The sequence below is a fragment of the Haliotis rubra genome, unplaced genomic scaffold (assembly GCF_003918875.1).
Source record: "Haliotis rubra isolate DU_JTF1 unplaced genomic scaffold, ASM391887v1 Scf236, whole genome shotgun sequence".
NCBI lineage: Eukaryota > Metazoa > Mollusca > Gastropoda > Lepetellida > Haliotidae > Haliotis > Haliotis rubra.
In genome coordinates, this window is record NW_025766403.1 from 1244514 (window position 1) to 1268912 (window position 24399).

Genomic DNA, 24399 nt, shown 5'->3' on the forward strand with positions numbered 1-24399 from the left:
AAACATCCTTTCTCGTCCTTTGGTATTAGTGCTGCTGAGTGGCTTTACACAATGGCATGGTGGACTTACTAAAACAGGTATACGTTCTTCGTCACTTTTCATCTAGGGATCAAAGGGCAAAGGTGATAACCTACCCCGACCCTAACAAAACTAACCCTAAGGATCTTGGCGGCTCGAGAGATCAGTGACGCATTCTGTTATCACCCCTCTAATCATTTTACTGCACTTCAAAGAACGATTCTTTTTCAGCGGTGTAAGGGAAGCAACTCTGCGAATGAAAACGGAAGACGGTGAAGTCACGTGATACAACAAGTAAACATGGATGCAACTCCAAAGGCCAAATTTGATGCGGCTGTCAAAGTTATACGATCCTTGCCGAAAAATGGTAAGCAAAACCAAGGTTTGCGATGTCATGAATTATAGAGAACAACGTTATCAGTGCTGGTGCTTCTCAACGTAATGTTTGTTGAATTTACGGCGCAGTTTTCATTACAGGTCGGATCAGCTCTCCCAGTCAAGTGACAACTTAGCTTTATCTAAGTGTGGATGATTAGATCGTTAAACCATCGTATCTTGTACGTCTTGACCTACAGTTGACATACTTGATGGTGCATATTCTAAGACAAGTCGAACATTTGATAACTCAGGAGTTACCATGTGTCAGCAGTTATTATTTGTCTGAATCTTCCGTATCCATGCAGATAATAGAACTGGTCACAACAAGAAATAAGTGACCAGATTATCTGCTCATTGTTGTTATTACTGAAAAAAGTTTATATCAGTATGCGAATAAGCTGCCTTTCAACTGTCCTGTCGCGAAAACATTTCGTTCTTGTTTAAGATTATGATTGACTGACTGACTGACTGAGTTTGGTTTTACGCCGCTTTTAGCAATGTTCCAGCAACATCACGGCGGGGGACACCAGAAAAGGGCTTCACAAATTGTACCCATGTGGGGATTCGAACCCGGGTCTGCGGCGTGACGAGTCAACGCTTTAACCAATAGGCTACCCCACCGCCCCAGATTATGATTGAATGATTGATTGAATGAGTTTATTTCACACCCCTTTAGCAAAAATCCAGCAATATCAAGGCAGGGGACACCAGAAATGGGCTTCACATATCATATATATAAGTATGCATATTGTACCTATGTGGCAATTCGGTCCCGGCTCTTCTGCTAACTCTTTAAAAACTAGGCTACCCCACCTCCCCTTTGAGATTCTGAAATGTTGCCAGCTTATTTGGCTACTGAAAATTTAACGATGATTTTGTTTTTGCTTATCTCTTTGTTTATCAAAATGTAAAATTGAAATTGAAATAAGAAGATCACCTGTTTTTATTGATAAATACAACATCCAAAATATTAAAAATATATTATCCCCTTCATAACATTTGGCTCATAATTTGTAATTTTGGATTACTATTTTGATAACTTAGCAAAATCTCACATATTTATTTACCTAGTGAAATTTGGCCCACCTAGTGAAAAGCTGCGCCCAAGGGTAGAAACATTTTCAGACTATTCCTCAATCTGGTTTGAATCAATTTCTGTTACACCACAGAAGAAATGGAGACAGTGAAAATAGAACTTTCCTGCTGATGAACTGTGGCCGTTGTCACCATCATCTACTGTCTGCCGAACAGTTATCGCCATATTTTAGTGGTATTTACAAAATTATTCTGCTATTCGTTAAATTAATGAAACAGAATTAATTATAATACTTGATTAGCTGTTCAGCCTGTTCACTGCTGCCGATCGTGTTTTTATATAATATGTCCGAAGGGAATCATGGCAGTACAAATAGATGTTTTCTCACAACTTCACAACCTCCAATAATTGATTGTGTGACTAGTTGAATGTTTTTTTAAATGTAGTTTGATAGGGAATGAAACAATGACTTTTGTGAACGTGACCTTGCCATTATATAGAGTGTGTGACATCCCCCCGACCATGTTAACACTTTTTTATAGGGTTCATCACCTTAAAGTTTAATTTTTCTCTTATGTTACTTACCATGAAGAATTTTCCTTTATTGTTGTCAAATACTGTGGGAAAAAATGCCGGAATTGTAATTGACCAGAACTGTGCAAGCGGCAGTAACTGTTCGGCAGACAGTAGGCCTGGTACATGATCAAGGACATCTGTACAATCTCCATGGGTTCTTTGTCTCTGGTATCACATTCAGTTTCACATATTTCATTCATTTTTGATATGATTATGAATATGAAATGATTACTTTCAATTGCCAGAATTGTAATGACAGAACTAAATTTGAGTCTTGTCTTTGGAATTGTTTTTGTTCATATCAACTAATCACATGACACCCCTCATCTATTTTACCGTGCATTTAAGCATGGTTGTTATTTGGTTTTGTGATGCTGGAGTAAAACATGCACGTAATCAATGAAATGACAAATGTTAAACCAGTTTCTATAACGATGCTGGCGATAATTGATCTTTTGTGAAAACTAATTCAATACATTATGTAACATGTGAGGGGCGGTGGGGTAGCCTTGTGGTTAAAGCGTTCTCTCGTCATGCTGAAGACTCGGGTTCGATTCTGTGCATGGGTACAATGTGTGAAGCCCATTTCTGGTGTCCCCTACCATGATGTTGCTGGAATATTGCTAAAAGCAGTGTAAGTCTAAGTTCACTCACTACCGGTATATAAGATGTAAGAATACTGCCCTAGTAAAGTTTTTGCTGTTAAATGTGGTTATCAACAGCATGAACAGACAGGGGTAAGAGTATGTCAAAACAAGACATTGAACTGATTTTACAAATATTTTCCAAAACTAATGATGGTAGCATATTCATTCTTCAGCTATGAAACCTGAACTGATGAAGCTGCTGCTGCATGATATTGTGGAAACCTGTTGTGCTTCACATGAGAGAGTGAAGAATCTAATTAACTTACTACAGGGCAGAAACATTAATTAAAACTCTCCCACTATTAACATGTTCATGTGCGTGTTATTGTTCAACTTGGGGCAGTGGGGTAGCCCAGTGGTTAAAGCATTTGCTCATCACTCTGAAGACCCGGGTTCGAATCCCCTCATTGGTACAATGTGTGAAGCCCATTTCTGGTGTTCCCCGCCGTGATGTTGCTGGAATATTGCTAAAATTTGCGTAAAACCAAACTCAGTCAATCAGTTATTGTTCAACTGGGGTCAGTGGGGTAGCCTAGTGGTTAAAGCATTTGCTCATCACGCTGAAGACCCGGGTTCGATTCCCCACCTGGGTACAATGTGTGAAGCCCATTTCTCGTGTTCTGGATAACAATGTGATTAAAAGATCATGAGTATATTATAATTTATAAATAGGACACACATAAATACAAGATAAATAAACATATGATCATATATTTGCTATTAAAACAATGGTAGATATTGAAATACTTCAAATGAAATGGGACTTATTTACCCCCTCAGGCATTCTCTTCCCACAGAGGTTACTTGTCATATCTTCCTACGAACCTCTGTTCTAACACGGCCATATTTCCCGGTTCTCGTAAAATCCCCTAGCGGCAAAAGATCGCAACACGAATTATCTCCCTTCTTTCAATCCAATCAGAACACGTTTTACATCGACTTAGATTCAACTTGACTAACACAAGCAAATGTGGGGCCACAAATATCCCCCATCTGCCGGGGACTTGTGTTGATATTACACACAAGACGTTTAATGGCTAGCTTGTCCGTTGTCAACGAGGGCGATGGAGACGCCACTGATCCGCCATAACATGACTGAGTTCTGTCTAGAAGAAACGTTTGCGCATCGCGCAGGAGAAGAGGTTTAGTTTTCTCAAAGCATACGGAAATTACCGAGGCCTTGCGAATGATCACTTTTGAAACAACGTCGCTGATTGCACAACTAAATCTGATGGCCTCCAATCACGAGTCTTGAACGCTCACACCATGAAAGGGCCGTATTAGAACAGAGGTTACGTAGGAAGATATGACAGGAGTAACCTCTGTGGGAAGAGAATGCCCCTCAGGGGGACGCCAAATTTCTGTGCTAATATGTTGTTTCATGTAATTTAATGTACATTAATGTAACTGTTCTAGACACATGATTTTTGTTTTTTGTCCACTCTTCTGGTTTAGGTTCGTTCCAACCATCCAATGAGATGATGCTTAGATTCTATGGCTTCTACAAACAAGCCACGGAAGGCCCATGTACCGATGTCAAGCCAAGCTTCTGGGATCTGGTCAAGAAGGCAAAATGGTTGGTATATACATGACATATTTTGCAGGGCTGTTGATAATAATTTCAGCCAGTGAATATTTAATCTCCTGTTATCATTCACATTGTTTATTGCCCATGGTGGCAGTTGTCTGATGGTATATTTTAATCCAAGGCTGTTGGGTAATTATTCACAACTCTGCAGACATTTTCTTAACAGTTAGGAGATAAACGTACAAATATTAGATGAATGTTAGACTGAATTGATAGTGTCTAAATTCCATTTGAAACCGAACGTATAGCTATTTCTAATATAAACCTACCTTTATAGAAAGTTATCACTTTATTAATATGCCATGATTAGACTTGTGATGTTATCTTTTCTATTTCCATGTATTGAAATTTTCAGGACCCTCTAAATTTTCTGGCATCCCTTAAAATCATACATTTTTGGGCCTTGGGCCCATATCTTCCAAAACCTAGAAACAATACTGGTGGCTGTACATTGTAATTGAGTTTGAATATTCTTATAATAGAAGGTAATATGATAGTGAGGTTCCCTAATAATTGTGGAGGAAAAAAACATATAATTGTATTTTTTGAGTTTTAATAAATGTTTTATTATTAACATTTCCATCAGGTCCGTTGTGTTGATAACAGCCATGTTGGTGGGCAAGCTGAAGTAGTGTATACATGCGCAGTGAAGCAGTCATAAATATAGACACATTTTCAATCCAAATTGATTGTGTCTAATTTTATTGATTGTCCAATCAAATTCGAGTATTTCACATAGTAATAGTAGAATATTTAATTGGCATTCCCATTGCGTATTGTCCATGTTTACAGTTGTCTAATGGTATATTTTCTTCCACTGTGTCAGTTTGTTGGGTATTTTTACACCAATGTGCAGACATTTTCTTAACAGTTCCCCTAAAATGTTGCTACAGGTGACTTCTAGTGAGTGAGTGAGTTTAGTTTTACTCCACACTCAGCAATATTATATAGCCATATGGCGGCGGTCTGGAAATACAGACAATCCAGTGATCAACAGCACGAGCATCGATTTACGCAATTGAGATACGATGACATGTGTCAACCAAGTCAGCGAGTCCTGGACCACCTGATCCTGTTGTCACCTCTTACGACAAGCATGGTTACTGAAGATCAATCTTTCACGGGTCAATACATGTGATTTGTTTGTAGGCTGCCCCAAGTGTGCAACAGGTCACATAAACTCACAGCTAGACACGTCTAACTAACAATAATCAATAGACAGTAATATACAGTCTCTATAGTGGGTCCTAATGGTCGAAGTGTTCACTCGTCATGCTGAAGACCCGGGTTTGATTCCCCAAATGGGTACAATGAAGCCCATTTCTGGTGTCCCCTACTGTGATATTGCTAAAAGCAGTGTAAGACCAAACTCACTTACTCACTCTTGACTTTTCACAAGCTGACATTATTGGAATTTGCTAACTATATGAACTAGCTTCGGTCAGGCCCATGTATAACAGAAGGCAATTTGTACAAGTCGTGGTGTGTGGTCTTGTGCATAGAACCCAGATCACAAATCAGTTGAAGTTAAGCAACGTTGGTCAGAGAGTTCTTGGATTAGTGACCCTGCTTGGCAAGTTGACTCCTGGGAGTTCCTAGGACTTCAGTCCTGCCTTCAACAATGTACATATCACACATGTGGTCTCACCTTAGGCAAGTGGGTTTGTTCATGAATTGCCTCTGTACACCCAGCAGTGAATGGGTACCCGGTGGATTAAGATGGTCATATGAATGTTAAACATCTAGCGCGCCACACAGGCACCTTGGGTGAACAGAGCTAATATAGTAATTTGTCCTTAGCACCACTGAACATCCTTGAGGTGGGTATTTGCTCTACAAAGTCTATATACAGTCAAATCCCGATGAGTCGAATGCCGGTGTCTCGAATATTATGCATAACTCGAAGTACCTGTCGGTCCCGACCATTCCCTGTAATAGTTGTCATCATTTGAATACCGGTTACACGAATTCGTCTAATAAATACACATGATGACTCGAGAAGGAAATTTCGTCCCATGCGATTCAAACAATAGTAATCTTGTATACATAAGCCCGAAGTCAGTCAATGAGAAGTTGATTGGTGTAGCAAACTGAGCAAATTAACAAACCAGCGCAGCTCACACCTTTCCGCCATTGACGGGTGAGTTCAAAAGGCAGATTAGTGATTTAACGGGAATCACTGTCTGTGCTAATCAGACTGGAACTGATAAGGTGCCCCTATTAGGGATAGGGAAATCATGAGATAAACAAATGCTTAGGTGGAGGAATAAGAACTGGATCGTCTTTTTTCTACCCTCATAGACATACCTATGTCTCGAATACATCGATAAGATGAATTTATTACTTGGTCCCCAGCGATTCGACTCATCGGGATTTCACTGTATATATATTATCCTGATTCCTGTAAGTAATAGACAGTAGTAAACTCAAATAAATATTTACAGAGAGGTGGGGTAGCCTGGTAGATAAAGCATTCACAGGTCATGCTGAAGGTATGGTTTCGATTCCCAACATTGGTACAATCTGTGAGGCCCATTTCTTGTGCCCCCAATCATGATTTAGCTGTAATATTGCTAAAACTCAGGGTGTAAAAGTGGTTTTAAAGCCATACTCACTCACTAAAAATGATACATGTGTTAAGACTTAATTCATACTGAAAAAATAGTAAGCAGTAGACCAAATATATGTCCGTGGACTGCTTGCCATGCAAGTTTATACAGTGCTGATGCCATATTTCTATCTTCTCACCAGGGAGGCATGGAACAAGCTTGGGGACATGCCAAGGGAAGAAGCTATGTTGAATTATGTGGATGCACTCAAAGTTGTAAGTAACCTGTTGTTCAATTAACTTGCCTTTTGTTACAGAACGTATTGGTCATGTTGCTAGCTTATGGCCAACATGCTTGTTTCACCTGAGATCATCGAGACTATACTTGTTTCACCTGAGATCATCGAGATGATGCCTCAGTCAGAGTGTGTGCCACCTGAGATCATCGACAATGCCTCAGTCAGAGTGTGTGCTTGTTTCACCTGAGAGATTGAGACAATGCCTCAGACAATGCCTCTGAGATCAGAGCCTCAGTGAGTGCTTGTTTCACCTGAGATCATTGGTGCCTCGTCAATGCCTCACCTGAGATCATCGAGACAGTTTCACCTGAGATCACCTGAGATCATCAAGCCGCTCTCAGTCAGAGTGTTTGTTTCACCTGAGATCATCAAGAGATGCCTCAGTCAGAGTGTGTGCTTGTTTCACCTGAGATCATCAGATGATGCCTCAGTCAGAGTGTGTGCTTGTTTCACCTGAGATCATCGAGACAATGCCTCAGTCAGAGTGTGTGCTTGTTTCACCTGAGATCATCGAGACGATGCCTCAGTCAGAGTGTGTGCTTGTTTCACCTGAGATCATCGGTGACGATGCCTCAGTCAGAGTGTGTGCTTGTTTCACCTGAGATCATCGAGATGATGCCTCAGTCATGCCTGTTTCACCTGAGATCAGAGTATACTTGTTTCACCTGAGATCATCAAGACGATGCCTCAGTCAGAGTGTGTGCTTGTTTCACCTGAGATCATCGAGACAATGCCTCAGTCAGAGTGTGTGCTTGTTTCACCTGAGATCATCGAGACGATGCCTCAGTCAGAGTGTGTGCTTGTTTCACCTGAGATCATCGAGACGATGCCTCAGTCAGAGTGTGTGCTTGTTTCACCTGAGATCATCGAGACAATGCCTCAGTCAGAGTGTGTGCTTGTTTCACCTGAGATCATCGAGACGATGCCCTGAGTCAGTGCCTCAGTCAGAGCTTGTTTCACCTGAGATCATCAAGACAATGCCTCAGTCAGAGTGTGTGCTTGTTTCACCTGAGATCATCATCGTGTGCCTTTCACCTGAGATGTGTGCTGCCCTCAGATCAGAGACAATGTGCTGTGTTTTCACCTGAGATCATCGAGACGATGCCTCAGTCAGAGTGTGTGCTTGTTTCACCTGAGATCAGATCGAGACAATGCCTCAGTCAGAGTGTGTGCTTGTTTCACCTGAGATCATCGAATGACAGAGTGCCTCAGATCAGAGTGTGTGCTTGTTTCACCTGAGATCATCGAGACAATGCCTGAGTCAGAGTGTGCTTGTTTCCCTCAGTCAGAGTGTGTGCTTGTTTCACCTGAGATCATCGAGACGATGCCTCAGTCAGAGTGTGTGCTTGTTTCACCTGAGATCATCAAGACGATGCCTCAGTCAGAGTGTGTGCTTGTTTCACCTGAGATCATCAAGACGATGCCTCAGTCAGATAGAGTGTGTGCTTGTTTCACCTGAGATCATCAAGACGATGCCTCAGAGTGTGTGCTTTTTCACCTGAGATCATCTGAATGATGCCTCAACTGTATACTTGTTTCACCTTACACCTTAGATCATCGAGACAATGCCTCAGACTCAGATGGTGGCAGATTTTATGGACACATTAGGGACCTTCTATGAACTGGTGGATGACAAGTCTCCCATAGGCAATGCAATCAACAGCAGCTCACTGAGGTCATCACCAGAACGTGAAGAGGGCAAGGTGCTGATGGTGAAGGACAAGTCGTCCCCAGACAAGGAAGATGTCCCTCGAGTCAATGGAGACATAAGTGGTGGGTGTACCATGCAGCACATTTCCTATTGTAGTTAAACCATTTGGAAATCTATAAGAACTACTGTTTTCTTCAAGTCATATTTCAACCATGAAAAATCTGGTCTTCAGCAACCCATGCTTGTCCTAAGAGTTGACTAACACGATCGGGTGGTCAGACTCGCTGACTTGGTTGACACATGTCATTGTATGCCAATTGTGTAGATTGATGCTCATGCTGTTGATCCCTGGATTGTTTGGTCTAGACTTGCTTATATACAGACCGCCATATAGCTGGAATATTGCTGAGTGCGGTGTTAAACAACAAACCAACCAAGATCAAGTCATATTTCATGTAGACAAATTTTCAGCAAACAGGTTTATGAAAAAGCATTTCATTTTTGTGGTCAAACCATAGAGTATTTTGATAACATGAGAAATCTGTAATAAAATCGTTCCTGTTCAACATGAGACATCATCATTAATGTCTCAGACTGTTATATGATTTATCTCTCACTTGTCTGTGTGTCACAAACTGATGTCAAGTCTAACATAGTATACAGATAGTAAACTAGTATGGGTTAGGGTTTAAATCATTAAACACATCAACTAAAAACGCCTATTCACTCTGCTTGTAGTGTGTTGTTAAAGCAACTTTGTAAATCTGTTGTTGAATTATGTGCATGGTATATATCATGAATATTTGGAAACATTATTTGAATTTAAAAGTTTTTTGAAAATTATGATTCTGTGTAGAGATTAGAATGAACATGGGAATATAAGAAAATTTACAAATATTAAAGGTATGGTAGTCTGAAAAGTCAATACCTTTGAGGATAACAAGAGGACAGAATTATAAACTTTAAAAGTTCTTAACACTGATAACCATGCCATGGATTAGTATCGAGATGTTAAACATTCTTGGTTTGTCCAGATGCATCTTCCACGAACCACTCAGGAATTGTAGAGGAAGCGTTGTTGCGGGCAGGCCTAGGTGGTGAAGAGGCCATCAATGAGGAAGCAGTGTCACAGACAGGCAGAGTTGGTGGAGAGGTCACGGAGACGGATACCCACCAGATTAATATCAAATCACTGGACCAAAATGACAATGTTAACAGCGGCAAGCAGAATGGTATGACAAATTTCACACTCTTTGTTTATAAAAATATATTATTTTTATCTTTCCAAAGTCTTACATTCTTGGCATGTATTAACAATGCTCAATAGAAAACTTGCCTATCTCTGTGCATTGTTCAAAGATAGTGAAGGAAGGGAGGTAACTGTTTTGTAGATATGAATTGTCTCCCTTTAGGCAGTACACCAATAACACATTTTGAGGAAAAAAACAACTTTCTTTTGTGAGTGCGACATTTACAGAGTCTTGTACCATTGTGAAGCCGGAATGTAACATGAGGAGGAGGGCATGTATATATTTACAGTATATAACCAAGAAAATACAGGAGCAACATAATTAACATAACATTGGCTAGGCAACAAGTTGATTGAAGCCACAGAATTAACAAAGGGATAAGAGATGGAAGCTAGGGATGTAAAATCAAGGGATAGTTTTGAAAGGAAATGTTTACACAGTTGACTGGGCTTAGTTGAGTCGTGCATCATAGGCTGATGAGATGAAATATCCCTGATCTTGGTTTATGGTGGGCGTTTGTTATATTATGATGTGAACAGCTACTGTGAGTTTGCACATGCTAAAATCAGTTTGATTGTTTGCAAATATGATGATGTCAGTCCAGTTTATTTTATGACGGGTTTGGTTTGCTGATTTAGTAACAGAAGTTTGCTGTTCTTTCACTTGAGTGTCGATGGGTCAGGATGTTTTGCCTATGTAGCCGTGTCCACAATCACAGTTTATTTTGTAAATAATATTTCAGGTTGTTGTTGTTGATAGTTGGTGATTTTGTTCTGTAACCTTGAAGAAGGTTGTTAAGACTGGGAGATGAGGAGAAGGTGCTTTCTCTGCCTGCTTATTTTAGGAGTTTGCTGATTTAATGAGATAGTTTACCTATGTGAGGTGAGGTGAGGTGAAATTGGGTTTAACGTCGTGCCTGAGAATATTTCGCTCATATGACGACGTGCATGCGTGTGTATGTATATGTGCGGCTGCTTGTACTAGCCCAGACTTAAGCTGGTTATATAGTGCTAGCCCACTGAGATACCATGCCGCAGTGAAGCATGAATACCCCACTCAGACATATTATACTGACTCGAGCCGACCAGTCCTTGTTGTACCCATTAATGCCGACCGCCAGACAGGGACCAACAAGTACCATATTTTAACGTCTTTTGGGTATGACGCGGTCGGGGATCGAACCCGCGACCTTCCGCTCTCCGGGCGAACGCTCTAACCACTACACCACGGAGGCGGTTAGTTTACCTATGTAGTGAATTGAGATCTTAATGTTGATGGAAGGTGATAGAGTAGCTGCAATGGTTATGTTGACTATTTGGGATGGATAGTTGTTAAGTTCTACAAAGATTTTCTTCAGGTGTTCAGTTTCTTTTTGTAAATTTGTCAAGCAGATGTTCCAGCAAATGATATAAAACAACAAACACTAGGGTTAGCTCAGCATGTTATGATTTTCACAGGAGATGATGATGAACATCCTTTGACCAATGGCATGGAGGGAGAGGGCCAGAGAGTAACCAATCACGTGAACAATAGTAACAGTGACCTGTAACCATGGTAACTCTGGAGAGTGACAGTGAGGAACATCTATATATTGACTAGTCCTGTAATCAGGGTAATAACTCCTACCTGAACCTGTTCTGGTAACCCTGCTTCCATGATATTCCACCATAGTAACATAACCCTATATATTGAAGTATTCCTGAACTATTCCATTGAACTAGTCCTGTAACCATGGTAATAACTCCCTGTTCTGGTATATTCAGCTGTTGGTAACCCTGCTTCCGTATATTCCACCATAGTAACATAACCCTATATATTGAACTATTCCACCATAGTAACATAACTCTGTATACCATGGTAATAACTCCTACCTGTATATTCAACTGTTCTCATACACAACCACATTATGTGGAACTGCACTTCTTACTATGGAAACACAGAGCCACTGTATACTCAACTGTGCTGGTAACCATGTGAACATAACACTGTTCTGGTAAACAGAGCACAATATTACCTCAGTCATACAACCATCGGGGTAATGAGGCAGCCCAGTTGTTAAAGTGTTCACGCTAAAATAGATTTTACAGATGGGAAAACTGATGAAACATAGATAACTTAAGTACCTATACAGACAAACTTTATGGATAAACAACTTCTTTCTTTGGTAGATGCAATGTTTCGATACAGATTCTTGTATCGTTGTCAAGCAAGTATGCTTGATGTTGAATGCAACAATACAAGAATCTGTATCAAAACGTCACATCTACCAAATTAAAGATGTTGTATATCCATAAAGTTTGTCTGTATATTACTCTCCAACTTCTAAACAATGCCATTCAAAGAAACTTAAGTACCTACCAAATTGTTGACAAATGCCCTTACTTAACACAATTTGAACCTTCATATTACACGTTTGGCATGACATCAGTACTGTGATTTCCTGTTACCTTAACAGAACTTGTATAGGTATCGATTAGGGTTTTACGCGACACACAAATGGCCGTCCAGTATGCACAACTGTAGAGACTGGATGTAGAAAATAATTATCTGCGTCCAGAGTGATGATATTATTCTTATTATTCTCTGTACCCACAACACATCTATGAATTTGCTAAGTGTTTGGTTGTTTCTTTCAGAGCAGTTACTTGCATAATTTCATCCGGCATGTTCTCATTTAGCCTACATCCCAATTCGCCTACAGTCTTAAAACAACATTTCATGGTCTGTTGACTGTTGATTACGCAATGGTAAACTAGTGGCACCCCTATGATCTAAAAGTGGACTCTTCTAGTTAAAGTAGTTGAAGGACAAAAAGAATTTATTTCTGTTATTTGTCAGTTATTTATTTATTCTGTTATTTGTCATTTCCCGATCACAATGATATTCACATCATATCACAAATTCACATCATATCACATTAGTATTAAGGAAGTTAACTTGTGCAGATGTCCATTTAGGAGATAAACATACTGTGTTGGAAAATTAGAGGTTTATAACGAAATTATAATAGCTCTAAATTTGAATAAAAACCCTACCTGTAGCGTGAAGTTTTAAATACTAAATTTAGAGCTATTATAATTTTATCTCCATTCTACCATAGCCGTGTTATTAAGATTAAAAATAATACATACTGTATTGGAAAATCAGAGGTATATAACGTGATTATATACCTCTGTATGACTTTGATTAACCACAATCCAGTATTTACTGAAGGCATGGTAGAATCTCACTTCAACTTGATAAGGTGACCAGCCGCGTCGAGGTCCTAAAGGGGTGATCTTCAGAACAAATGTATTATGTTACCTACAAATACATAAAAATACCAAAATAGTTCAAGCGTTTTGAACATTTGTGATGTGCTTTCTTTGAATACAAATGTCAGTTGAAACATTTGGTAGATAAAACTTTTCGATAGACACAGAGACCAAACAAAGAGAAAGCCTTAAACTGGTTGTAAACAGTCTATATCCACATGTCCTATAGATTTAGATAAACAATTTCCAAACTGTTCGATGTAATTTAGTTTTCGATGCATTTTCAAATTTATTTGTACTTACCGAAAGTTCCACCTGTTGTCTCCCAGATGAATAAGATAGATATAACAATGATTTGTTTGTGAAAAGAACACTAAGTGGTGCTATTTCACTTACACCAAACAAAGGTACCAAAATGATTCTATTTTCATAAAGCTTGAGGTTATAAAACATGAAAGAAACCATGATATGGCTTCAGACTTTCTATAGTCATTAACATATTGTGCATGCAGAACAACAGTGAATTTGGATGTTAGGCAACATACAATCCATCTAATCACAGGATATACAAGGTATGATGGTGGTATTTGTAGGTAATTCAGAAAATCAGCCTTCAACTTCACCGATCCACCAACTTGTCACTTTTAGAGATTAGTGATGGCAACTGATTTTCATAAGAGACAAATATGTTGACTTTACATTGGTAAAAGGAATTACAAGGTGCAAACAATTCTACTTTGGACACCTTATACCTATCTGTGTACACTTTTCGTTGGAATCGAACACATATCCTTATAACAACAGTCGATCAAGATGTAGTATGGCACTGACCAGTGAGTCAGGTTCATTATAAGAGTAGGGGTGCAATTTCTAATCCCAATTAGCCTACAGTATTTTTGTATGTGAAATGGGATGGGCGAATTGAGATGTAGGCGAATAGAGACTAAACCCTTTCATCCATCAGTCCACACGATCAATGATTCATTCCAGGCTGTAAAGAAATTGTTAAAAACATACAGTTCTCTACACTGTTACTTCACAGGACCCTGATATTGCCTGCAAGGACCCTTAGAACTAATAATTGGGGTCCCTGGACTCCTATGTTTGTGAGTCGAGGTAAATCATTATTCAAATATATATGTGAATGGAGCTTCTACAAATGTAAAACCTTCAAACACAGTCTGTTGATGCTTTGTTTGTAAATGGATCAGTTATATAATGCTACCTGCTTTATTCATACTGTTTAGGTGAATATTCCTCGTAAGGAGACTCGTCTCAGTGCTTCTACACCTCTCAACAAGGCCGGGAACCATGTACGCTTCAGTGAGAACAACATCGTCCACACTGAGGTGGAGGTACACTCGGGCAGAGTGTCTCCCATAGAACCTGACTCTGGTCCATCAGGGCTGGAGGCGGCCACAATGCCGGGAACATATCCCTTCAGCCAGGGCCGCTACCTTTCGGAGAGTATGTTCGTGAATGCCCCATCTCAGGACTCTATGAACATCTCAGCCACAAGCCAGTTGAGTCTGGGTCGTGCAAGACTTGAGCAAGATTTCAGTGAAGAAAGTGTAATATCCTCTGACCTCAATCAGTCCAGCAGTGAGACAGCGCAGATGAGAGGAGGTGGGGATACGCAGAAGGGACGCCAGGGGGGCTACCAGCCTTTGGACAAGGGACAGACTGGGACCACGAGTGGCAGCAGAGGTACGGTGATCTGGGGTTGTGTACACATGTATCTAGGGGTGGTAGGAGGGCTACCAGCCTTTGGATAGGGGACAGACTGGGTCCATGGGTGGCAGCAGAGGTACGGTGATCTGGGGTTGTGTATGGGTGTCTAGGGGTGGGTGGGAGGGCGTATTCCAGCCTTTGGACAGGTAGCATACCATGGGACCAGGGCTACCAGCTGGGCAGGCGTGTGGATAGGTTGGGACCACAGGTGGCAGCAGAGGCCATGGGTACACACTGTATCTAGGGGTGGGAAGAGGGCTAACAGCCTTTGGGCAGGGGACAGACTGGGACCACAGGTGGCAGCAGAGGTTTGGACAGGGGACAGGCTAGGAACACAGGTGGCAGCAGAGGTACAGGAATATTCAGTTGTGTACATATGTATCTAGTCATGGTAGTAGGGGGCTACCAGCCTTTGGACAGGGGACAGACTGGGACCACAGGTGGCAGCAGATTGAATATTCAGTGTGTACATAGGACAGATATGGTAGGAGGTTGCAGTCTTTGAACAGGGACAGACTAGGACCTCTGTTGGCAACAGAGATAGGGTCTGATTTGGCATGAGAGGACAGATATCTAGTTGCAGTCTGTAGACAGGGGACAGGCTGGGACCACTTTGCATTGAGGAACTGATATTATTTTCTTTGCAAAACATATGGTGATACAAACTAGGCTTTCCATTAGATTAATCATGTTAGAAATTCTTTCTGCAGTTATGAAACAGAGACAACATTAAATGACCTAACATAATGAATAGGAGTGGCCTAGCATCAAGTTAAAATAAGAAGAAACTGTAAGAATAGAATTAGTTTATTTGTTTTTGCAGTTAGTTTAAACAGGTGTATGTGGATGGTGTCAGAAGCAGACATAAAATCATTCTTGCGTCAGGGTAAGTCCATCCTCGATAATCTCCACGGTATACATTATGATCACTCTCCACTATACCCTGGATGCATCCACGGTCCGATAATTATATTACCTCCCTTGGCTGGCTTTTTGATCCAATCAGGTGTCTACGCCGGTAAGTTGAGCGAACCAATCACAACTCACTTTCGCTTCTTAAATTATCTAACCGTTTAAACTTGGCAACACAATTGATGCACAGGTACTCTGAAAGAGGTAGAAGGAGTTCTTTCATATATTTTTTTTGAAGTTACGGATCTGTCAATTTGTCTGTATTATTTCCTAAAAAAATCTTAGTGGCACTGCGAACAAACCTTCGCGACTGCGACCGCTATCTTTGTTGACACTGGCAAGCTCGGATGTAACGGCGGCTTCGCTGATTGCTACTGTGAGACTGCGGAGCCAGCCAAAGGGAGGTAATATAATTATCGGGCCAAGCCGTGGATGCATCCAGGGTATAGTGGAGAGTGAATGTAACATATACCCTGGAGATTATCAAGGATGGGTAAGTCAAGAGATCTGTGATTCGATTGCCATATCATGTGTTGCAGGTTCCAACTCAGGTTCAGGAAGTGGAAGTCGACGGGGGTTGTTTTCGGGATCAGGTGGGGGTGGTCGCCGAGGAGACAGTGACCCCAACAACCCGGGGGATGTAAACGAACAGATTGCCATCGCCATGGTGAGACTGCAGCAGGACATGAGTGGGGTGTTGTCCCGACTCAGCTCACTGGAGACACTGTCCAGGCATAAAGCTGAGGTAGGTTGGTGAAATGTGGTGGCTCTGTTTGCAGGTACTGGTGTGATGGATCAGAATGCTTGACCAGTGTCCAAGAGTTTGTTCTGGAAAATAATAAGACCCTCCTATCCATGTCAGTATGGTGATCTACTTTCAGTTGCTAGTGATCTATAGCCTGTTTTTATATTGTAATTCCTAAATAGTGTCAACTTTTAAGTCACTTGCTAGTTTTAAATCTCTAACTGTGATATTCTAGTTCTTTTACTGTCCTTTGCAGACAGACTTTAAGATATAACATTCTTTAAATATGAATTTTTTAAGTCATGATATGGCTGAAATATTGCCAAAGTGACTATAAATTTTACTCACTCACCCACTCACTCACTCCTATCTATGCCAAGTTATGTTAAGCCAAGATTTGAATGAGTAGATCAGATTATCCATATCTACATTTACATCAAGAAATGTAAATCAATTTTGAAGACATTGCAGATTTTTCTACAGAATCTGTTTCCATGTGTGATGTGTTATTGTTTGCTCAGTGCTCTATATGGTTTGCACAAAGTTTTCAATAAATACGGCTGTTAACATTGTGTTTTTGTCCCCCGCCGCAACGCGGAACAGGGGACTATGTATTCAGCAGCGACCTTATCTTCACCACAATACTTTGACTGCTTTTTAAAGGCGATATCTCATGGACTGTTGCACCCAATGTTTTCAAGTATGTTGACAGCCTACATCAGGTGATTATGCAGACACCAGTCATTTCAGGCATCTTGTGTGTGACCCAAAAATAAAAAGTAGTAAATATAGATATTCCATTCTTTAGCGGCGGGGGACATTGCCATATCAGTGGCAAACACTTGTTCAACTTGTTTTGAAGGTCTGGGTACTGTAAACCAGTCCAAAGAAAAAGTATCCCATTCTTTTGTGACAGAGTTATTGAGTTAATCTTTTTGTCAGGAATGTGTATGTTATCACAAGAATTTGGTGAATGGAACAGTCGTTAAATAAGGGCAGTCTATTTGAACTTCTTTTCATAAAGCTCGTTCACATGGTCCTGGTTTGCTGTGCATTTGTCTGTTTTACTGAAATGAAAAGTACATTGGTAACTGGCTTCAGATTATAAAACTTGCTCCAGTTTATTGTAATTAACAATGTGATTATTAAGTCACAGGGATCTTCTGTTGGCACTTGAATACAAGGGATTTCAAACCTTGAGTTTGGTTTTACACCACTTTTAGCAATATTCCAGCTATATAACGGCGGGGACGCCAGAAATTGGCTTCACACATTGTACCCATGTGGGGAATCGAAACCCGGATCTTCCGCATGACCAGCGAATGCTTTAAGCACTAGGCTACCCCACGGCCCTTCATACACAGTAGCCTTTATCTGAGAATCATGACAACAGAGAGTCTTGTTCTATTTCAGGAGGAGGTACAGAGGCGAAGGTCAGCAAGGGTGAGTATTGAAGGGAATGTTAGCGATGTAAACATGCTAATTCCTCCATAATCCCCTGACCATGTCATGCCAAAATACGTTAAGAGCTAGTACTTGTTGTTACTCTCCCCGGTGCTCAGCATTAAGGGGATTGAGCTGTCCCAGAGTCAATATACTCTTCAGGGATGTACCCTAGGGAACTTACAAAGGATCCAAAGGATTCTGATGGCCATATGAAGTTATTGTGAATGAAACATTGTTTCCGTTATGCTATTGTCAATGTGATACAATTATAGACTGGTGATGAGGTCAATACCTGTTTTTATGGACCAGCGAAAAGCAATATTGACCGAGGACGATATTGTTTTATTATGTAATTACCGAAAAAAGCTTCTAAAATCCAAAACATGTCCATTTAGTCAAGAAAAGTAATGTTATTTTCACTACTAACCAATACCGTTCAGTCAGCAATACTGTGACATGTAAACAATAGAATGACGTCATAGCTGGACGTGAATGTTGTCATAGCTTGACGTCATAGTAACTCAGGTCAATATGACTTTTGGTTGGACCTGGGTTGGAGTCAATATGCTTTTCTGTCGACGGTCACGTGACCGCCTCTAGACCAATCAGGTAGCCGGAAAAATATGCTTGCATAATAATGAGGTTTTATGCCGCTTATAGCAATATTCCAGCAATATCATGGTTTGGAACACCAGAAATGGGCTTCACACTGTACCCTTTTGTTGAATTGAATCTGGGTCTTAGGCTTGATAAGCAAAGGCTTTAACCACTCGGCTACGCCACCGGCCTTATCAATGTTATAAATAGGTAATAAACAGTTAAAAATCCACTTTCCTCTCTCATAACTCTCACAAACTTCCATCTTCTTAAGTATTTGAATAAGGGTTTAGAATATGAACAAATATTCTCTTTAACAAAACACATTTCCACACAGTGGTGACTAGAATGACCAGAGATGGGTGACAGATGGATGAATGGATGTATGGGTGGACGGATGGATGGATGAATGAATGGATGGAGGATGGATTAGTGGATGGATGGCTGAATGAAGTGATGCATGGATGGAAGTATAGATGGATAGATGGATGAATGGATGAAGTGATGTTGTCTACGATAGTTTTGAGACTGTTTGGATATGAAAACTTCATTCCATATTCTTTTCTTTATATATCAGAAATACACAATATATATCACTCACACATAGAAACAATATGAATATACATACACGTTTTATTTCAGAAACCCAGTTGGTGGCCATTTCCTGATCTGTCTATAAAGAGTGCAGCTTTTGTCATACTGTGGCCCTTCATTGCTCACTACCTTATCAACGTGCTCTTCAAGAGGAAAAGGTAGGTTTGTTTATTATTGTGTGGTCAACCAATGAAAGGCAGTAGATGTTCCACATTGTGTATGCATTGTAGTTAATCTAAATGATGATGATTGTTTAGATTGTGCTGCAGTACTCATGTAGTTGTTGATGTAGTTCTAGATTCTAATTCCAGAACCAGGGGTTGTTGTAGATGATGTCATAATTAGGGCTGTAACGATGCATCAAACTATCGATGGATTTCTATTGTTGAGTGGGGCGGTGGGGTAGCCTAGTGGTTAAAGCGTTGGTTCGACACGCCGAAGACCCGGGTTCGATTCCCCACATGGGCACAATGTGTGAAGCCTATTTCTGGTGTCCCCAGCCGTGATATTGCTGGAATATTGCTAAAAGCGGCGTGAAAATAAACTCAGTCAGTCAGTCAGCTATTGCTGAGTCTCCGATAGCAGTTTATTCGATGGTAGAAACCAAAAACTATTAATGCATCGATAGTATGTGTGACTATCGATAGTTTAGTAATTGACTTATGGTGATAAATGCGCAGCACAATGTACAGGAAGTACCAGATTCGTTCACTTTTATTTAGAGTTATTTGCCCGTTACCTGTTAACGGTTTACTTGATCTGGGTTTCAAGTTTCTTGTCAGTTATTGAAAGAGACTGAAACTATTTCAACTTGTTTTTATTTCATATAAACTATACATTCGTTGAAGCCGTTGTAGATGTTGTAATGGTAGGATGAAGGGCCATGTGCATTGTTTGATAACAACATGTCATTTGATAATAACCATAGGAAACAATATATGGCTCCAATTTCATATATTCCAAGCATGATATTACCTTCATACCCACGAAGGTCTGGGTTAGAATGAAACTTCAGTAACCCATGCTTGTTGTAAGAGGCGTCGTCTAACAGGATTGGGTGGTCGGGCTCGCTGGCCTGGTTGACACATGGCATCGGTTCCCATTTGCGCAGATTGATGCTCATGCTGTTGATCACTGGATTGTCTGGTCCAGACTCGATTATTTACAGACCGCCGCCATATAGCTGGAATATTGCTGAGTGCGCGTAAAACTAAACTCACTCACTCACCTTCCATATCAGATTATTCTTTCAACAGATTTTTGTCATTGATAGGCAGCTTAAAGGTTTAGTGTATAACCCCTGTAAGATCCAACACATATAGAATGTTGTGTTGACAGTACTACAGGGCAATGAGGTGATGGATGAGAAACATGGCTGGATTCTAATGCTATGTCCTCCTTTTTTCAGGAGATCCTTGCAGTGAGGTTGAGCCCATGCATTAGGCTGACAGTGGACCAGGATGAATGATAGCAGCTGTATGAGATTGTGTACATTGGCAATGTGTTATGTACAATTTCCAAATTTTATAAGACAACAATGAAAAACATTCAGATGTAGCTTTGATTGGTTCATATGTATTGAGAAAAATGAGTGATATATTGTTTTGAATTTATTTGGAATGACTTCATCTATCTCTGTTTTTCTGAACATTTGAACAGTTTCCTAATTTATGAGACAAAATGAATTCAAGTTTAGATTCAACATTGATTTCTACTAGTTTCTACATGTTTTCCCACCGTCTCATTCATAATGTTAAAGAAATTAATCTTGATTCTCAGACATCAATGCATTTGCAAAATAACAGTATACTGCTCAAATGGAGTTAAAGAATACGAATGGTATGACAGAGTAACTATTGAAATATGGAAGAATGGGTGCTCTTTAACTTCATTTGTGTAGCATATCAATTATAAGAAAGCATTTTGTTTCAGGGTGGGGTAGCCTCATGAAAGGTTTTCTAATGCAAAAGCCCAGGCTTGAATTTCTTCATAGGCATAATGTGTGAACCATCTCTTTTGAGCGTCTGTTGGTAGTGATATTGCTATAAAAATTGGAAAATTTATGCACTCCCTGTTACTTTTACAGTACAGAAAATATATATTTTTATTACTGGTGCACACGAGGCTATCCAATCATCATTGCTTTTGAATCAACTGTTTTATGGAAGCAGTTTTGATCTCCTCTATTCAGTATTGATTGCAAAGGGTTTATACTGTAGATGTTCTAATGAGTGTTATGTGCACGTATTAATCGTGGTAAGTGGAAAATCTTGCCATTAGTGCTACCAGCATGTGTATGTTCAATGATACAGATGAATGTGTTCTATAATCAGCTGTGATATTACTGGTATGATTTTCAGTGTGTGTACAGTTATACATGAACATGTTTCCATTGCAAGAATGTAGTCATTGATTGTTTTAAAAAATTCATAATAAAATGTGTAAAAGATGCATATGTGCAATTGGGAAGTGAGAAGCTCTGATTTTTGAAAGGCATGTTTTTATATGATGACAAATGGTAAATGGTATGAGTAAACACACCATGTGTTTAACAGCTTGAATCAATTGGAAGTATTCTTTGCTGTGATTGGACAATGTGGCAGTGTTTTGGAGTAACTGGGTTGTAATTGGATGAGCTTGCAGCTTTGAAAGAAGCTGTGCTTTGATTGGATTGGATGTGGCCTTAGCTACACAATTTTTGCACAAGTATGTGTAAATCCAGGAATTTTAATTAATGAACACTTAAGAATGACTTCAGTATGTCCAGCAAGCAATATTTGTAATCTCACTGAATGTGGCCTGAGATTACTGCTACAAGACATATTTGTTTCACTTAGAAGATAGTCATATGTGAGCACATTTCAGGCCATCTCAAGTCAGATTCTGTTGACAGTTACTGTACATTTCTGTGCTGGTCATCTTTTCATGTGATGAGCCTTGACATTCAATAAAATATTTTCATAGTCATAATGAGAAGTATTTTAGCAGTATTAGTGAATGAATGGCACCTTTCTGTGCAATGATTTGTGCATGGAGAAGACAGAATATCAGCTCTATAGTGGAAGGTTGACATATTGTATACTCGGGATTGACAGGTGTGTTCAGTCTTATGTGGATGGAAATCAGTGGAGGCATGTTTGGACTGACAAATGGAAACCAGAGATCAGTTTGGGTTAGTGAGATGTGAGAGGATTAAGGTGATGAATTGTTGATCGTGTTTCATTAAGGTCTTGAGTCACTCCAGGATCACTAGCATGGGTGCTGACATCTTAGATCTATTTCACAAACTAGTGTGGTTTTTATTTTGTAAAATAAAGGTGTCAGGAAAAATAGGAGGGGGCAGAGTACACACCCTTGCATTCCACCTATGAATCCACTGGTGTGTTGGAAGCAGCTTTAAACTCTTCCCTCACACACTGGTGGTCTGTTTCCTCCTTTAGAACTCCCCCCTCATGGTTCATGTGGATGTGTTACTCCAGAATGTAAATGTTTTCTTGACTCATTCACCTTGACCGTTACCTAATGCTGGTTCAGTGAAGTTTGTTTGAAAGCTGAGTTTCCATGACGATGAGTGTTGCGAGCAGGAGAGAAACCTTGAATGTATGATGATCTTTATATAGACTGACCTAGATTTGCTCACTGTATACATCTGTGTGTGTGATGACCAATACAGTCTCAAGGATCATATTGATGATGTACATACTTAGTTGATGTGTGTCTGTTGTACAGAAATATAATTATTAAAATCGAAAAATAAAATTTCCATGCTACAAGTGAAGTGTATTTTTTCATTTATTATCAGATACCATCACGACGTCAAGTGACAGTCATCTGACATCACATGAGGAAATACGTATACATTCAGCCAATACACATCTTGCCTGAAGCTCAGAGTTCAATATATATGATTTACCCAAAGTTCGTTTGTTGGGTTGGTTTAACATAAAGATTTTATCTCATCATCGGATGATGTTTCATATTTACAACACTATAGGACTAGTGTTCCAAATTATGTGAATTTTTATTCATTGTTATGATGCAACCGCTGCATGTCTGTTGGTCCTTTTATGATACTAACCTAGTATAAGGTTGTGGTGCTTCTCTGCCAGCATGACTACCAGTGTCTGAGCCACCGAAATGTCCTGCGCTGGGTTGCTCGTGGGATGACAGAAAGCAAGGGTCATTGGTTCGAATTCCAGGTTTGCTCTGATTGTGTTTCTTATCCTTGTCACCACTGGTGGTTTACACTTGCGTCACTTCTGGGTCATCTCCTACCCCCTCCATAATACTAGTACTAGTGTTGAGGCTGGTGTGTTGTCCAGACAGCCCGAACCTGTTCTATAATAATGTTAAGTGCCTTCACATTGTACAGAACCCTTCATGATTCGGGTTAGAATTGGTATTAGCAATCAATGCTTGTGAGAGGCGACAAAAGGCATCGGGTGGTCAGGCTCGCTGGCTTGCTTGACACATGTCATCGTATTCAAGTTGCGTTGATGGATGCTCATGCTATTGATCACTGGATTATCTGGTCGAATAGTTAAGAGATCGCTGCCATATAGCTGGAATGTTGATGGGTGCGGCGTTAAACAACAAAGAAACGGAAACAAAAACACATTATTTAGTGACAGTCCAAATTTGGAAAATATTTTTTTATCTCCATTACTGAGTGAAAGTGTGATTTAAGGCAGTTTTGACATAAGAGAGGCTGCAGTGGCTGTGTGCTGGTGATTAGGTGATGAGAGTGTGGGTTCGAATCCCAGATGTGACTCATAAAGTACTGAAAAGGTTTCAAGTCAAATATGAAATGTCCAAACATGTGTCAACGCAATAACCAAAGAACATTTACCTGAAATCAAATTCCTGTAAAATGAGAATGCTCTATTCCCCTTGTGTTAAAAATAACTTGACTGTTGATTATGACGGGAAGTCATCCAATACTATACTGAACATGTTTTATATGATATTGTCTGAGGGCATACCATTATCCAAAGGTACCAAATAAGAGATCGCTTTTCATTTTCTCCATTTTATTTTTAATTAGAAATATAACCGAATGTATTGTAATGGCTAATATCTCGTTATCCACATTTACCCACATATGTGAAATTTTACTAATACTTCCTTCA

At 39.9% G+C, this 24399-nt stretch overlaps 1 protein-coding gene across 1 annotated transcript; it reads left to right on the forward strand.

Moving 5' to 3' along the window:
• Positions 1 to 304: 304 nt before the first annotated feature.
• Positions 305 to 23043, forward strand: LOC124278392 (acyl-CoA-binding domain-containing protein 5-like). The gene is made up of 12 exons (XM_046714107.1): positions 305 to 385; positions 4111 to 4231; positions 6995 to 7067; positions 8644 to 8863; positions 9776 to 9973; positions 11449 to 11536; positions 11619 to 11631; positions 14493 to 14952; positions 16428 to 16633; positions 18047 to 18076; positions 19319 to 19428; positions 20679 to 23043. The coding sequence occupies exons 1-12, from the start codon at positions 319 to 321 to the stop codon at positions 20692 to 20694; spliced, it is 1602 nt and encodes a 533-aa protein (XP_046570063.1). The 5' UTR covers positions 305 to 318; the 3' UTR covers positions 20695 to 23043.
• Positions 23044 to 24399: the final 1356 nt, after the last annotated feature.

Coding starts and splice junctions, on each gene's coding strand:
- LOC124278392 (XM_046714107.1), top strand. CDS start 319: ATGGATGCAACTCCAAAGGCCAAATTTGATGCGGCTGTCAAAGTTATA. Junction 14,953..16,427: donor GACCACGAGTGGCAGCAGAG/GTACGGTGATCT, acceptor CATGTGTTGCAG/GTTCCAACTCAGGTTCAGGA. Junction 16,634..18,046: donor TGTCCAGGCATAAAGCTGAG/GTAGGTTGGTGA, acceptor GTTCTATTTCAG/GAGGAGGTACAGAGGCGAAG.